Source organism: Solanum tuberosum, unplaced genomic scaffold (genome assembly GCF_000226075.1).
Source record: "Solanum tuberosum cultivar DM 1-3 516 R44 unplaced genomic scaffold, SolTub_3.0 scf00361, whole genome shotgun sequence".
Taxonomy (NCBI): domain Eukaryota; kingdom Viridiplantae; phylum Streptophyta; class Magnoliopsida; order Solanales; family Solanaceae; genus Solanum; species Solanum tuberosum.
Genome location: NW_006239286.1, coordinates 441249 through 457323, shown reverse-complemented (window position 1 = coordinate 457323; position 16075 = coordinate 441249). Strand labels below are relative to the sequence as shown.

The window sequence follows — 16075 nt, the reverse complement described above, 5'->3', positions numbered from 1 at the left end:
TTTTTTCGTGACCTTGCTCTTTCTTTTCGTAACGTCTACTTAATTACTTCCTCTATTTCATATTAACTAAGTTTTCTAAACTGAGTTTTCTGGATCTTTTTAATTGTTCAAAATAATCGAATTGTCCCAAGTTCAAGATAGATGTTTGAATTTTTTTTTCATATTTGCTCTTTTCTTTAATGGAGTTTGATATTTTTTAAGAGATAAATTGCACTACTTACAAAGTTATGTTTATGATTTACAAAAGATAATATTGGGAATTATGGTTTAAATTATGTCCTTCAATTTATTTTTTTAATAATATAGAATAATGAGAGTGTAAAAAAACAATTGAACTATTCTTCAATAAGTGTTGGATCCTTACTGTTATTAAGACTCTACTATTTCATTCATTCATTTTGGTGCAAAGCCCTCCAGCTAGGGAACTGTTCATCGTAGAGAATTCTTCTTTTGATAATTTCATTTACATCTTCAAAAAATGTGACCGTGACTCATAAAATTTTCATCGATCGTCTTATGACTATAAATATTTTGATGATGTGGAAGACACACAAACACATTGAATTTTTAACTCATGAATCATAGTAATAAGCCATGAGAAACTTAATTCGAAAAGAAAATTATTAAGTACTACAAATAAAATCTCAGCATTAGTTAAAAATATTTAGGATCAGTTTAGTCAACAGAAATGAGAATGGACATTGCTACTTGATCTTGGGTATACTTCCGAGATTCATGTGTAACATCTGCAACAAAATAAAAATATCCTTGATTTTCTCAAATATAATAAACATTGAGCAAAATTATACAATATATGACAATTTAATATTAATTTTATTAACACTAAACAATACTAATTACCGCAAAATGTTCGAGTCTACACGTTTGTTAATAACTTTCTCCACTTGAATATTTTCATGTACAAAAACTGACCAACGGGACCCACATCTACGATATTGTGTAGGCATTATACAATGGGTCCCACTATATTCACTGTCACTTTAGTGTAGGGCATTTTCAGTAATTTTTATAGAAAAGAAGGTACTTTTTTGAAGTCATTAATATTGTGCAAATATCAAAGCACAAAAGACAGCCTTTTCAGGCAAACTTTATCTTATAAAATGCTTTATAAACAATTATACCCTCACACTTTCACTTAATGTCAAAAAACTGACATGAAACTGCCTCAAACTCTCTCTTCTAATATATATATATACTAGGGTAGGGAGGCCCGTGGCAAGCACGGGCCCAATAGTCAAAATATTATGGTTGTGAAAATATTTTAATATTAATGAATGAAGGATCAAGGTGTTTGTAGAAGATGGATAATATTATATATTATAGTAATATGTACAATAGACATTAGCATGGTGTCGATTTTAACGATTTGCACATACTAAGTAATGTAATATAAGCAAAATAATATAGTACATGTTGCAGTTTTGCTAAATAAGATTAGCATGTCATTGTTTATGACATATTTAGAGGATGCTGCAGTTTGCTTCTCCATAGATAATGTTCCTCATGCAAAAAACCAGAGCATAGGGAGAGTCATTCATTGTATTGTCCCTATTATAAGCAAAAGTGACAAAATGGCATGACAGAGTTCCTGTAATTGCACAGTTTAAAGTCTGTCAGAAATTGCAAACATGGCAACACATAGCAAAAAGAATTTTAATATACGGATCAAATAGAAAGGAATTCATGGACTGATGATAAAAGTGGGAGATTCCTTGTTGAATGTCTGTGTGATTGACCTAATCGTGTATGCATAGTGTATCACATCATAACAAAGTAGAATAAGACAAATGTACAAGACTGTATGCAGCGGAAGTTATGCAGAAAAACATGTGGATAGGCTTGTATTGCAGTGTGAAATGACAAACAATAACCAAAGAGCAAAGGGAGGCTACAGTTTTATGGTATCGCAAACACACAGCAGACATAAGGATTTCTTTGAATGTGATTTATATGAATGTGAGCAACAGTGGTCATAATGAAATGTCAAAAGTCCAACTCTGGTTTTTTGGTTTGAACGACACTTTGATTGGATGTGAGTTGAGCTATTGGAAGGAGTATAAATACGAAGGAGTAAGAAATTAGGGGCCGTGTGAGAAAGAGTTGCTGCTAACTGTGAAGTAATGAAGGTGGTCAATTGTTATAACTAAAATAAGCTAATTCAACAGTGAACATGAGATGAGGATTTTAAAATAAATTGTTAACCAATTGATTTGATCGTGGGTATGAACATGGATAGAGATTTTTTAGCCCTGAATAAATGTGAGAGTTTCGAATGTGATGTGAGACATAAATGGGGAAAAAAAGTGAAATTTGAAAGTAGATAAGAGCAAATACAAAAGCAGTAGTATGACATAAGTATGACATTTACAATGTTTCACAGGAACTATATGGTTACGTGTATAATAGAAAGTAAACTACAGGTAAAAGTAGAGACTTTTAGCAGTATTTTTTGAAATACTTGTGAATATGTGCGAGTGATAATCATTGTGACCTATAGGTTGGTGTGAAAGTGAGAAGTAGACTCACCTTTTACACCTTTTTGGTTGGTGTGGGTGGTTCAAATTTTGGCATTGGATTTGAAGAACCAGCTGCAGTAGTTGTTGCCATGACTTCTACCTCACTTATTTCCAAAGGTTTAATCTTTTTAGAAGTTCTATCAGTAGTGCTCTGTGGTGTATGTGGTTTTTCGATGTAGGAAAGAACGGACAAAGTTGCATGTGTGGTATTTAAGCTGCCCCAAGATGACTACCTTAGCTGAATTTCGAAGACTTTGTTTGACAACATCTCATGGACATGATTGTCGCTGTAAATGTAACAAGTTGGAACAAATAGTTTAGAACAAAGCATATGTGGTAAAGTGTGTGTGCTGAAGATATATGGTATTATGACAATAGGTGTGTACAAGTAGGCAGTGGGAATGAGAGATAACCTTAGTGCAAGTTATGTCAAATATGTCTTCTGTTGGCATGGACAGTAATTTTTCTCCTAATTCAGCAGAGATAGATGATGTGGTTGTAGCAGTGCCGTCAATAAGATCAATTTGGAAGCTACAGCTGAAATGATGGCAAGCTTGAAATATGTGTATAATATATGCTATATTTTGTAGCAAGTGTAGTTTAGAAGTGAAAAGTGTAGTACCGAGGCACTAATGTTGTTTTCCGCTTGCATTTTGGACATTCAAAATCCTTTCTATCCTTTGTGCGTTTTTTTTGTTTTGCAGCCTGAGCATTCGAGCACACAAAAAGTCTTGGAATTCATCTAATATGGCCATTTCTGCCTCAACATAGAACACTCCCATCTGTCAGAAGTTTTTATTATTTAGGCAAACCTACAGAATGACAGAAGGAAAAAGGATATTCTCAAATGAGGAGCTTCAACTATGACTTACAGAAGGTGCTGATGAGATTTCTGCAATAGAGATAACTTGTTGGCCAGCAGGAGTGACTATGGTGGGAGTGACAGATGAGCTTGTTGAAGTTTTCGCTGATGCACAACTTAACAACATTGTTTTGTTTTCTTTTGCCGTATTGTTAGAACAGGTAATATGTTTAGTAGGTTCATTATAGGCAAAATAAAGTTATAGAGTAAATAGCAAAATGTCAGTACCAGTTGATGAGTGCCAGTGCCTGTGGGTAATTCGGATTGACACGTACTGTGGAGTTGTACCTAGTCTGCAGTGACAACCCTGTATAATACATAGGTTGTATAATGTTTTGTTATTATCTAAAATTATGTTGGTAAGAATTTTAGTGTATATGTACCTTGATAAGTAGAGATTCTTATACTCCTTCCGAGGATTACAGGCAGATCTGCCTCTGTTGCCATTTTAGAGCCAATTTCATATCCTTCTATTTCTCCGAAATCCTTCCATAGAGTGAAGAGAAACTATTTTTTCCTGAGGGTGTGATAATATAAGGAGGGAAGAGTAAGTACTATGATAACGCTTAGATGATAATTGATGATGGCAGCAAACAAATGGATAAAGTGGTTACTGAGCCAAAAAAATTGTGGAAATTGGGAAAATAGAATGTAAGATGTTATACTTACTGATTGTCACAAAGGGTAATTTCTTGACACCTATGATGACTGCGACCAGCGGTTTTTTGGGGACCACAACGAAGAACGATTGCCAGTATATCTGCGTATGTAATACATAATGAAATGTTGCAAGTGTTCTGTAGCAGTAAAGATGTATATTTCAGTCTCATAATAGCAATTAGGATGGACATACCAATTTCAGCAGCAGAATCAACCATCAGATGAGGAATGCGGTCAAAGGCTGTGATATTCAGCTTGGTTGGCAGGGGAAGTGGAATTTCAACCTCATTAGATGGTTTGATTTGTTCAATTACTGTTTCTTTGTCAAAAATCCAGTAAAATTGATGTATTGGCTTGCCGTATGAAGTGGGTGAGACTTTGACTCTTGTAGTAGAGATGAGGTAGGTATTCATGAGTTTAAGCGTAGCTGCATACTGCTCAATTTCTTCAGCATACATAACTGCCTTAATTTGGCATTCCTAAAAGTAAGAGTTATAGAAAGTTCAGATTAACTAAGTTGAGAGCAAAAGAGCAATAGTGATAAGACAAAATATAATAATGACTTTACCGTTTCATCTTCCAAAATTAGATTTTGGAATGTACATTTCTTGTCAAGGCTTTCTCGTGGGCAGCCTATTTCCACAATTTGAACTTTGCAAATCCAGTCTCGTGTTGCTGGTTCTATTTGGTCGATGTTCAATCTTAGTACCATGTTTGTAGGAAATCGAGTTAACCAAATAGTACTATCTGCAGGATAACATGAGTATTCAGGCAAAGTAGTTGGTTTGTTCTGGTTTTATGAACAGGGCTGATTAGACAAAAGGGAAAAAGGAATGAAATGAAAGCAGCAGTGTGGAGTAAAATGCACCTTCTAGATGCATGAATGAGGATTTGATGTAGTAACAAAGCAGTAAGAAACTCTGGTAAAATAAAGTTAGGAGAAACAGTGAACATAAAGTACAAACTCATAGAAGAGCCTATAGCTTGTAGCATAGTACTTACTTTTGCTGCCATGTTCATGTTGTAACCATTTATGTGCTATTAGTTCTTTGTCAATCATGAGATGCAGTAGTACAATTGCAGAATGTGAAAGTAGGAGATTGACAATCTGATACAAATAAAGCAGTCACATCCAAAAGGATGAAATGAAGTATACTACTTGAGAGTTGTACCTCTTACTATTCGGTGCTATGAGATATAAACTGCAGAAACATAATAAAGTTTATATGGGAAAAAAACAGAAGCAAATAAAGAACAAATGAAAAGAAAAACAACAGTGTTGTCATAGTAGAAGTACAGTCATGCGTAAATCTGTTAGGGCCCTTTAGTGGAGCTCAATGGAGACATAAAATCAGTTAGAAGTCATTATTAATGTACAAAGTAGAATTGGACAACTATTTTTTCAGTGAAAATCTGTTACGGGGACAGAAAATGTTGCAGAATATTAAAACATGAACAATTATCTCTGAAACTTGAGTGAAACCACTATACAAAAACAATATGAAGAAACTTTTAAAAATGTTGGTTGGACATGGTATTGTATCAGAAATTTATTTTCTATAGCACACGACTTGATAAAAAAAGAAAAACAAAAGAAGAGATGCAGAAGCTACTGAAAAGTGCTTAAATTTTTATCATTCTGCTGAAGACTTAGTGTCTACTGTGGGAAAACATGAAAAGGGAAGAAATAATACCTGAGAAAGGGAGCAAAAGTTTTTGTTGAATGAAAGGCTATACATGTGTCTTGTTAGAAATTCATGGGGTTTTGGTTGCCAATGAAATGGTGCCAAAAAAGACAGTAAATCAGTACATTGGGCAGGCAAAAAAGAGACAAAATTATTACATTTGACTACCTAATGTAATATTTTTTTGTTTTTTTTGGCATCATTTCATTGGCAGCCAAAACTGCTTGAATTTTGAAAAAGACAGATGTAGTTTTTTTGTCCTTTCTAAATAAGGATAGAAAATATTTATGTATCTATCTATCTATCTATGTATATATATATTACCCTTCGCAACTAAAACAACATGAATTTTGAATACGACAGTTCTAGTTTAATTGTTCTTTGTAAATAAGGGAAAAAAATATATATATATCTATCTATCTATCTATCTATATATATATATATGTGTGTATATATACACACACACACACAGATACATGAAACCATGTGTCATGTCGTGAGTGTGGTAGGAAAAATGTTATAGCATTAGCATTTTGTTTTTACTGTAAAAATGAATCAAGGATGATATTTTGCTCATCTATAGTGAAGAATTGAACATGCAGTATGCAGTGGAAGTGTGAAGAAGAAAGCTAATTGTATCTTTACTCCAATTTGTGAAGGAGACTGTAGGTAGTGACGACTTTTTACCTCATTCAGATAGTGCAATATGTGATCTTCATTCTTGCTTTATGTCAGTTGATTCTCCATCCATATGACTGCAATTTCACAAGCAAAGCACATATCATCGTGCAGTCTTGGTCATCTGCTCTACTGCAGAAGAAGGCCACAGAAACATCCATCATTTATATCATGAATGTGATGAATTAATAACTAATATACTACACAGTCAGAATGGATGTAAAAATCTTTTGAAATTAGGTAAATCATTAGTGCTAACCTGAGATACCATTGTTTCAATTATTGCTTTAACACATTGAATAAGTTTTTTTCGTTGTGCGTCTGACTTTAGCTGGAAACATGTATATCTCTTATGCAGTACTCGTTCAATGGGAATAAAGTTTGTAATATTAGTTGACAAATGTTTAGAAGAAATAAACCCTGAAAGGGATTTCAAAACAAATAGGAATTTGTGATACCTGGTGCAGTATTGGTACTTCAGCATCTACATTAGCGATGAGATGTGAGCTGATTGAAGCAGTGTGTACAATGTCATTGTTGCAGCAGTTTGGTGATGTTCCTGTAGATTCTGTCTCTGCCAGTTTGATATTGACGTGAAAATAAAGAAGGCGTCGTTATGTTTTAAATATATTACATAACTTTTGTGGAAGGTTATACAGAAAGCTTGCTGTGAAAGAGAAAAAACAGATGTTAATGTTACAGTTGCACGTAGGGCTGTTGAGGTTAGATTGTGAAATGATCAACAAAAGTGGTCTGTTGTCGTTATGTGGGAAAAAAGTTCAACAGTTTAGCTGTCCCTGAGAAGGTGACTTATATGGAAAAGTTTGCTGACCTTTGTATTATGGCAGAAACTGGGCAAAGAGCAGAACATATATTAATATAACTAAATATGTAGAAAAATGGACGAACTTAGGTAAAATAAAGAACAACACAGTATATTAATCTAAGGCAATATGTAGAACATAGAAATGGAGGAACTTACGTTTGTCAGTGAAGAGAATAGCCTTCGTTTCCTTAGCTGGAGAAATGTGAGCTCTAAAATCCTCGAGAAGGTGAAGTAACCATGTATTATATCAGTCAGAACTAAAATTTAAATGAACATTTTATTTCTAAAATTACTCAAATTAGCAGAAAAGTGAAATGGCAGGTCAACAAAAATAGGAAAAAGGTGAAAGTGCAAATAATAGATTCATGGCACACACAAATATATATGTTCACACATTAGGTTAACATTTTACAGCGTATGATGATTCTCCAACGTAGTTGTCTCTTCAGTAGACAAGGTTTTAACGAAGAAGAGGTTGTTCTTCTTTCTGGTTGGCCACTTTAACGTGTGGTACAAATTTTAAAAAAAATCTCCTTTCTTGTTGAATTATGTTGCACTCATGTATTGAGCAGCCCTTTTTTCAACGAACTTCCAACAATATAGAAGTCACATAAATTGGAGGCTACAACTTCAAACTTCTTTTTCAGCATACATAGACATAGATAGACAGCTGCTAGGGACCAATGAGAACATAATAATGTAGGTCAAGCAAACATTGTGGCATATAAAATTGGTATCCAGGAAAAAGGACAATTTCTATTTATAGAGCAAAAGACTGACAGCAAAGCAAGAAACCCCGAAAAATGAAACAGTGAGGAATAGATGATTCATTCAACAAAGTCAATATTAGAGCTTCAATTTTTTCTAGTCTAATTACATGCAATTTCAGTGGGTAAGTTCCTCGATTATCAGATCCACATTTGACAAGTAAATTGAAGAGATTATGGAAGCAAACACAATTGAACTATTAGTTTTTCGCAAGTCAGACGTGTGAACATTTGGTTGTTCATATAAATTTTTTGCTAGTTTCAACTATCAACATGTATGTATCACTTTTAATAACTCTTTCGCCAGTTTAACACGTGAACAATTGGTTGTTCTGAAGTTCTCTTTTTCTTTTGCTACCCATACTCTTACCATCTATGTATTATAAGAGAAATACTAATGCTTTTATGTTCTACTGGATACCGCTGGACAAGTGATACGTAATGTTTGAGAATGAAGAGTCCTAATAGACGAATAAGAGTGACAGCGAAGAAGAAAACAGAGAGAACTAAAGGGTTGTTTATTGATTACAATTATGTAGTTAACGTAGGTGTATCGTTGATGACAAAATTCAACACAACAATACTGATTGGTCCGCCTTTTCCACTATGCAAGCAACTACAAACATGGTACTACAACACCTCTTAATATATTCTCACTATTTTTTGTTTACATATGAAATTAACATTACTGTCTGAGAATGAGAGTCCTAATAGACCAATAAAAGTGACAATAAAGTAGGAAGTAGAGAGAACCAGAGAGTAGTTTATCGTCAGCTAAAATAACTACCTATAAAGAGGAAAACTTCGTTAAGTCCATAGTGAACTTCTTTTCATTACTACACGTACCTACTATGTAATTTTTAGTTGAAGTAAGTATAACTGGTAAAATCAGGAACTATATGTCTTACCTATAGAGTACAAAGTTGTCAGTATATTGTTACAAATGTAAACCTGCAAGCAAACTATTACTGAAATACAATGAAGCACTGAAGTAGGAAATAGGTAGTTTCTAATATTAGTTTAGAAATGTTCAGAAGAAATAAACCTTGAAAGGGATTTCAAAAGCAATAGAAAATTGTGATACCTGGTGTAGTATTGGTATTTCAGCATCTACATTAGCGATGAGGTGGCAGCTGATTGTTGCAGTGCGTACAATTTGATTGTTGCAGCACTTTGGTGATGTTCCTATAGATTGTTATTATGTTCATGGTAAGAAGTTGAGTAAAGACATTCATCTTTTGTCTAAATTGGAAATGGGTGACGTACAATGGAAGAGAAAGTATGTGGTTTAGGATATATATATGTCTGTGTTGTCAAAATAGGAAGAAGAACAAGTTAAAAGCTGCAACGAAAATAAGACAATGTATGGTGTAATTGACTGTATTGTTTAAATATATGAACTATCTCTTTGAACTGACGACATGTGAAATACAAAAGAGTAGAGAAAGGTAGTGTTTACGATGAACATATGTGCTGTAGTCTTAAATTTTAACTAAATTAAATACTTCAAATATATAATATCACACTGCCAAAACTGAATGTAAGATTACATATTATATACCTCTGACTAATGAGTATTTTCAGTGCCTTTGCCTTTTCCTTTACTGCATCTGAAACTTTACTGATAGTCCTTCTAGTTTTATCCTACAATAAGCAAAATTCATAAATGTGTATTTCACATTATTAGGCACTTTAAATGTGAACCATTCAAGCGTATATGATTATGGCCAGAATTAGGTATAGTAAGTGGAAGAAAAATGCTAAAGCTTTGTACACATTTGAAAAGTCAAGAAATTAAGCTGTAGGCAAATATAGAAGATTCATTTTTCACCAAAGTTGAACTGTAAATTTAGAGAGAATATGGTTAAGAGGAAAAAAGTATGTACCTTTGATAGAACTCACAGAGTTAGTTAAGTTAGTCTTCTAGCCGTACCTTGTATTGCTCTGTCTAACTGAGTTTATTTGCTGCTTTTTCAACAGTAAGAATTTGACAGTTGTAATCCCCAAATATGTGAAGCTGCTACAATAATTTTAACAGGTTGAGAGAGCAATTGAAAAGGATAGCTTGCATTTACTTTTGAATTAATGTTATGTGATACAAGGTAAAGACCCTATGCTGTTTGACTAAGCTGAAGCTGCAATGAACTATGCTTGATAAAGTTTGTTAAATGAAGAATAATAAATTCCATATAGAATGAAGACCTTTGGACTCTTGTCTCTCTACAGTATGCAATATATAGAAGCAAATATGTTGGTCATTTTACATACCAAAAGGATTGATATTGTGAAGACAGAAGGCAAAGGATTGATATTGTCACTTGTCAAACAGAAACAACTTCAGATGTGGGTTCAGTGCCACAAATAAGAACAGAAATGTAAGAATAAGCATGGCAAATCATCTGTACCTTCTTCCTCTGAATGACGTCTTTTCTTTTGTATGTTGGAAACATTGGTATTGAGTTGAGCAGAATCAGCAGCACAAGGCATGGGATCCAATGTGTGTATATCAGCACAATTAAGCAGATTCATTTTTGTTGAAATGAAGTTTGTCTTACGACTGGCTGCAGCTAGAGCCATGTAACTGTGTTAATCCTAGAGTTTGAAATTAAAAACAAAGAAATACAAACCACATTCACTGCACGCAATTACAATATCAGTGTCTACGACATTGCCAGTTTCACATAAATACTTAGGAGTTAAGTTTAGGGCGAAAGTCAGGCAAAAATGAGAAGATGCATGTATATATAAGTAAAGCTTAAGAATAGCACAAAAAGTATCACTGAATAACTGTAAGTCCGTAACCGAAATTGAAAAGCATAGACAAATTCAGTACATAGCTGTAAAAAAAAAGGTCAAGAAGACAGATATAAGCATAATAATACCTTCATCTGTTGATTTAGTACTTCCATTTCTATTTGCATATGCAGTTGAATCAACTGATGGAGCCGTAGGTGGTGACAATTGCTTTTCCTCAAGATCTCCATCAACAACAAAAGCTTTACTATTCACTTGTACAACATCATCATCCTGCGCTTCCAAATCTTCTACCATTTTTTGGATCACTGAGATATCCACGACAGCATATTTAGCAGCTTTTTCCTCCTGAAGTCATACTCTACTTTCAAAATCTAAGAACTTTTCCAAATACATTTTCAAACATTACAGTGGGGGTAAATATATAAACACAAACATGTAGCAGAAACAAATTAGGACTTTTGGGTGCTTTAGCGGAGGTAAAGTAAGAGAGAAAATAAGTTACGAACAGAAAGTTAAACTAATACGAACAAGTTACAGTGGAAGTAGATGCAAAGCAAGGATACAGCTTTCAAATATATTTGGTGGGGGTAAATATATAAACAACAAACATGTAGCAGAAACAAATCATGTACCTTTTGTATCAGTCAAACACAAAGGAATACGTTGTAGAAAATCTGTGGGAAAAGGCAATAAATTTTGTTAGGATTTGAAGAGAGTACAAAAGTTGGCAATTTTGTAGAAACTTTCTGTCCTTATGTAGGAATACAGGACGTAGGAAGTAACAAAAGAAACAACAACTAAACAATGCTTCCTCCTTTGAATTCACATTCCGAAACAAAAGTAAAGTAAAGGATGAAAGTTGTATTTTGTATTATAGTGTTTCTTTTTCTGATGTAGTTTTTTGCGTCCTATGTCAGTGTAATATGTAAATGCCATTTATATTGTAAGGAGATTTAATTGTGGAAAAAGAAATGATAAGCTGATGAAAGAAAGTAAGGATAAGCTTAGAAGCAACTATTTCCCTACAATGGTAGGGCTAGCAGTTAATGATTTTGAATAGCCATTAACAGTTTGGACTATCGTGAAAAAAAGAAAAGTGCAAAAAGTTGAAACATTAATTAAAAGAGTTGAATGAAAAGTGATGAGCAAACAGTGCAAACTAAATGACTAAGAGAAGCAGTAAATTAGCAGTACAAATAAAGTACGACTATTTATTCCTAGTACCATTATGAGAGACTTTCCTACTGGAGTGACTAATACAAATGGGTGAGATAACAATTGTCACTGTACTTGGAATGTTGTAGCTACAGGTGAAGTAAAATATGAGACAATAGCTCCTGGGTCTAGGAGATTGTATAGTTGATGCGAGAAAACATATAATGTAGCTGTGATGACGGGTGGGATGTCTGTGAATCTTCTGGAGTGGGTAGGCTGTATATACGGTTTGCGTTGGCAGTTGAAACAATCGCTCTAAGGTGACAGTAATGAAGATGCTGCTGCATACGCTGCAGGCTGTTGTGTATCAGTGGTATCTCAAATTGTATACATTATGAGAGAAAACACATAAGGTACCTGTGAGAACGTGTGGGATGTGTGTCAATCTTTTGGACTGGCTAGCCGGTATATACGGTTTGCGCCAGGAGTGGAAGCAATCCCTCCAAGGTCATCATAATGAAGAGCCTGATGTAGACCTTGCACACTGTTCTGTATCAGCGTTATTTCTATGTTTCAGCTGTGGGCAATCTCCTGTGAAATAGAGTTACTATTTAGGAATATTCAATTTGAACAATTGCAATAGGAAAAAAGTTAGAACTACATATGGAACAAATGAAAGGAATAATTAATTAAATTATATGAAATTTTTGTAGCAGTTAATGATGGTGAATAGCGTTTGAGAATTTGCAGTATCGGGGAAAAGAGGGAATTAAAGAAAGCAGAAACAATGAGTAGAAGAGTTCAATGAGAAGTGATGTGCAAACAATGGTAACTAAATTCTGACAGGATTTAAAAGTTTGTAGTTACAAGTGAAGTAAAATATGAGAGAATAGCTCCTAGGTCTATCAAATTGTATAGATCATGCGAGAAAGCATATAAGGTATCAGTGAGCAAGTCTGGGATGTCTAGGAATGTTGTCGACTGGGTAGCTCCTATATACGGTTTGCGTCGACAGTTGAACCAATCCCTCTAAGGTTGGGATAATGAAGAGGCTGCTGCAGACCGTGCAGGGTGTTCTGTATCACTGCTATTTGTATGTTTGAGTTGGAGGGAATTTCCTGTGAAATAAAGTGACTATTTAGGAATATTGAATTGTGGCAAAGTGAATATGTAATAAGGTACAACTACATACGAAACACATGAAATGAATCAGTAATTATATTACAGGGAATATTTTCTTTCCTTTTGGCAATGAATTTGTGTGGACAACTATTGAGGGAAATGAAAGCGAAGCCATATAAAACCCCTGAATACCGAACACGTGAGGATAGAACATATGTCAGAAATGACAAAATGTTTAAGCAGGAAAACTAAGGTTGAGATGAAAGTGGGAATGTCCATGTAAGCCCATTGAGACGAAGCGAAAAAAAAGATTTGCTGGATAAATTTGATGAGTTTATCAACGGCCAATAGGATTAAATCTAACATTAACATGAAATACATTTACAGAGCTTCAGATGGAAAAAGGCAAAAACCATCAGAAAATATAAGAGTTTGAAAGCGTAAACAATAGGGAAAAGAGAAATGGAGAAAGCATTGTAAGCGGAAGGTTTGAAGCATTGAAAGGGTGTGGTTCGATGGTGAAGACAGTGTAATAGACAAATACATGCAATTATTCATCAGAAGTTTGCAGTACCTGCATACAGTATAATATGGCTTAATATAGTGTACATGCGAGAATTTAACAATCAGAGAAAGAGCAAAACAGAAGACAAATTAGGAATCGGAGAAACAACAAATGGAGGAAACATGTAAATTTTACTTAAACCATGAAAAAGTACTTGCGCAGGTCGTCCGAGACAAACAGAAATCTTCAGGAAAGCTTGAGAGAGAGATTTAAAGGCTCTAGAGAAATAGAAAACAGTAAAGAACAGATGGAGTACCTGCGCAGGTCATCCGACACAAACAGAAATGTTGAGGAAACCTTCAGAGAGAAATTTAAAGGCTGCAGACAAATCAAAAACAGTAAAGAACAGATGGAGTACCTGCGCAGGTCATCCGACACAAACAGAAATGTTGAGGAAACCTTCAGAGAGAAATTTAAAGGCTGCAGACAAATCAAAAACAGTAAAGAACAGATGGATTCGCCATTGAAGAGTTCAGAAGTAGAAAGAAGAGTTCAGAGGGAGAGAAATTAGGGTCGCTTAAACCATGAAGAAGTACCTGCGCAGGTCGTAGGAGAGAAACAGAAATCTTCAGCAAAGCTTCAGAGACAGATTTAAAGTCTGTAGACAAAGAGAAAACAGTAAAGAAGAGATGGAGTCGCCATTGAAATTTCGGTTAAACGACGAAGAAGAACCTGCGCAGTTCGTCGGAGATAAAGAGAAACCTTCACCAAAGCTTGAGAGAGATGTAGACAAACAGAAAAGAGTAAAGAACAGGTGGCTTCACCATTGAAGAGTTGAGAAGTAAAAAGAACAGTCGAGAGGGAGAGAAATTAGGGTTACAAATTTGAGAAACTTCTAGAGAAAGTGAAAGGAAAATGAGAGAGGGCTTTATTGATGTACAATTAGTACTACGTTTAGTACAATCAAAAGATGCATTGTTGGTCCTCTATATGTACAACTTTTAAATGTACAATTAGTACTGCCTTTAGTACAATGAGCAGATGCAGTGTTGGTCCTTTAAATGTACAATTAGTACTGCCTTTGGTACAATGAGCAGATGCAGTGTTGGTCATTTTTAAGTGTCACTTCTAAATAAGGGTAATAACTAGTAAAAATGGCCCGTGTCAGCACGGGCCCAACATTATATTTATATACAATATATTAGATAAAATTATGCACAATTATAAATTCTATATACTATTGATATTCTAATTAATAAATCTCAATTATCTAAAATTATGATATAGTAGAAGAGGATGTTTTTCAATCACAATAAATTATTTTCGAAGCGTAAGGAGTCTATCGACTTTTTCATTTTATTTTATATGATATTTTTTTAATTTTTCTAAAATTTATTATTTATATTTAATCATAATTGATTTTAAAGATCATATTTATCAATTATGAATATCTTGGAAACAAAAAACTTGTATAACTATCTCCGATCCACCTATATTTTACTCTATATTCGGAGAGTAAAATAAAGAATGCTTTCTTCATTTATTCTCTATTTCACTCTCCATTCATCATTTGTAGAGATAATTGAAGAATTACTATTTGTACTCTCTATTTTACTTTTTGATTATTTTATTATTATTTTTATTATATAATATTTATAATTAACATATCATAAATCATATAAGACCATTTATTAAATTTTTAATATTTGTAACTTTTTTAATGTAATATAACACTTCAGAAAAAATATTTTTTAATATATACATTTTCAATCTGAATTAATTATACTTCATTTAAAAAAATAATATTTAGAACCAATTCCAAACTCATCAATGGACATTTCATAAATAAGATGGGTAAAGTATTTTTTTTTATTAGAAAAATAAATAAGGCAAAAGTTGAGGGAACACTGACTGACACAACTCCACAAGTGTAGTTCAATGGGTCACAATCACATTTAATGATATTTCAGTGGATGGCATCAATTGTAATTTAAGAGAAAATAATGGGTTTTTTATGGACCTGTTGATGTGGTGTAAAGAATAAAGCAGAAAATACAATTCCTCTTAAGCAAATTGATGTAGGAAAATACTATTATACCCTTAAACTTTCTTCTAATCTCAGCAAGCTGACATGTTGAAACTCCTGAAACTCTCCTGTCTAATATATAGAAAAATATATATGATTCATATTAAAAAGTGTATACATTTGAACGAAAGGATTTTTGGTGTGCTTAAAACAGATGATATATAAGAATATTTCATAAAAAATAAAAAAAGTTTTTGCTTCTTGGTATAATTTTGATAGGTTAATATCCACCCTTAAACCAGAGAGGGTGGATCCAATACCATATTGGGTTTATTTAAATTTGATATATTTGACGTGGAATATTAATTTATGGGTAAAAAATTACAAAAATTGTATATATAAACTCATTTAAAATATAATAAATTTAAGACTAAACTTGAATTTATACTATGAACCTTTAATAATGGAATTTATATAATATTCTCAAATTTAGAA

At 33.5% G+C, this 16075-nt stretch overlaps 3 protein-coding genes and 2 long non-coding RNA genes across 6 annotated transcripts; all 5 read right to left on the bottom strand.

The window, feature by feature from the left end:
* Positions 1 to 1376: 1376 nt before the first annotated feature.
* LOC107063464 (uncharacterized) lies at positions 1377 to 2815 on the bottom strand. The gene is made up of 2 exons (XR_001475352.1): positions 2548 to 2815; positions 1377 to 1609 (listed from the first exon to the last, which is right to left on the bottom strand). It is a non-coding gene; the product is annotated as an uncharacterized lncRNA (long non-coding RNA).
* LOC102595170 (replication protein A 70 kDa DNA-binding subunit B-like) lies at positions 2815 to 3914 on the bottom strand. Its single transcript, XM_006361523.2, has 6 exons — positions 3783 to 3914; positions 3628 to 3706; positions 3410 to 3545; positions 3160 to 3319; positions 2951 to 3074; positions 2815 to 2824 (listed from the first exon to the last, which is right to left on the bottom strand). Exons 1-4 carry the CDS (start codon positions 3844 to 3846, stop codon positions 3167 to 3169), a joined length of 432 nt encoding a protein of 143 aa, XP_006361585.1. The 5' UTR covers positions 3847 to 3914; the 3' UTR covers positions 2815 to 2824; positions 2951 to 3074; positions 3160 to 3166.
* Positions 3915 to 4064: 150 nt separating this feature from the next.
* On the bottom strand, positions 4065 to 6782 carry LOC102602333 (uncharacterized). The gene is made up of 5 exons (XM_006361541.2): positions 6682 to 6782; positions 6379 to 6551; positions 4628 to 4806; positions 4253 to 4538; positions 4065 to 4159 (listed from the first exon to the last, which is right to left on the bottom strand). Exons 3-5 carry the CDS (start codon positions 4769 to 4771, stop codon positions 4065 to 4067), a joined length of 525 nt encoding a protein of 174 aa, XP_006361603.1. The 5' UTR covers positions 4772 to 4806; positions 6379 to 6551; positions 6682 to 6782.
* Positions 6783 to 7403: 621 nt separating this feature from the next.
* On the bottom strand, positions 7404 to 11124 carry LOC107063462 (uncharacterized). 2 transcript variants are annotated; one of them, XR_001475351.1, is made up of 5 exons: positions 10898 to 11124; positions 9902 to 10032; positions 9577 to 9659; positions 9100 to 9200; positions 7404 to 7465 (listed from the first exon to the last, which is right to left on the bottom strand). XR_001475351.1 is itself a non-coding variant. In XM_015315367.1 (2 exons), the coding sequence occupies exons 1-2, from the start codon at positions 11064 to 11066 to the stop codon at positions 10365 to 10367; spliced, it is 381 nt and encodes a 126-aa protein (XP_015170853.1). In that variant the 5' UTR covers positions 11067 to 11124; the 3' UTR covers positions 10040 to 10364. The 2 variants fall into 2 exon arrangements, 1 of the variants encoding a protein (XP_015170853.1); XM_015315367.1 differs by lacking the exons at positions 7404 to 7465; positions 9100 to 9200; positions 9577 to 9659; positions 9902 to 10032 and adding an exon at positions 10040 to 10576.
* A 2643-nt stretch (positions 11125 to 13767) lies between these two features.
* On the bottom strand, positions 13768 to 14426 carry LOC107063465 (uncharacterized). Its single transcript, XR_001475353.1, has 2 exons — positions 14287 to 14426; positions 13768 to 14212 (listed from the first exon to the last, which is right to left on the bottom strand). It is a non-coding gene; the product is annotated as an uncharacterized lncRNA (long non-coding RNA).
* Between the last annotated feature and the right edge of the window lie 1649 nt (positions 14427 to 16075).

Excerpts from the sequence above, each read along its gene's own strand:
- LOC102595170 (XM_006361523.2), bottom strand. The coding sequence starts at position 3,846 with ATGGCAACAGAGGCAGATCTGCCTGTAATCCTCGGAAGGAGTATAAGA. Across the intron at positions 3,707-3,782 it reads AAGAATCTCTACTTATCAAG|GGTTGTCACTGCAGACTAGG; the intron begins GTACATATACAC and ends TGTATTATACAG. Across the intron at positions 3,546-3,627 it reads GCACTGGCACTCATCAACTG|GGCAAAAGAAAACAAAACAA; the intron begins GTACTGACATTT and ends TTCTAACAATAC.
- LOC107063462 (XM_015315367.1), bottom strand. The coding sequence starts at position 11,066 with ATGGTAGAAGATTTGGAAGCGCAGGATGATGATGTTGTACAAGTGAAT. Across the intron at positions 10,577-10,897 it reads TACTAAATCAACAGATGAAG|CCAGTCGTAAGACAAACTTC; the intron begins GTATTATTATGC and ends CTCTAGCTGCAG.
- LOC102602333 (XM_006361541.2), bottom strand. The coding sequence starts at position 4,771 with ATGGTACTAAGATTGAACATCGACCAAATAGAACCAGCAACACGAGAC. Across the intron at positions 4,539-4,627 it reads TAATTTTGGAAGATGAAACG|GAATGCCAAATTAAGGCAGT; the intron begins GTAAAGTCATTA and ends TCTTACTTTTAG. Across the intron at positions 4,160-4,252 it reads TGATTCTGCTGCTGAAATTG|ATATACTGGCAATCGTTCTT; the intron begins GTATGTCCATCC and ends TTACATACGCAG.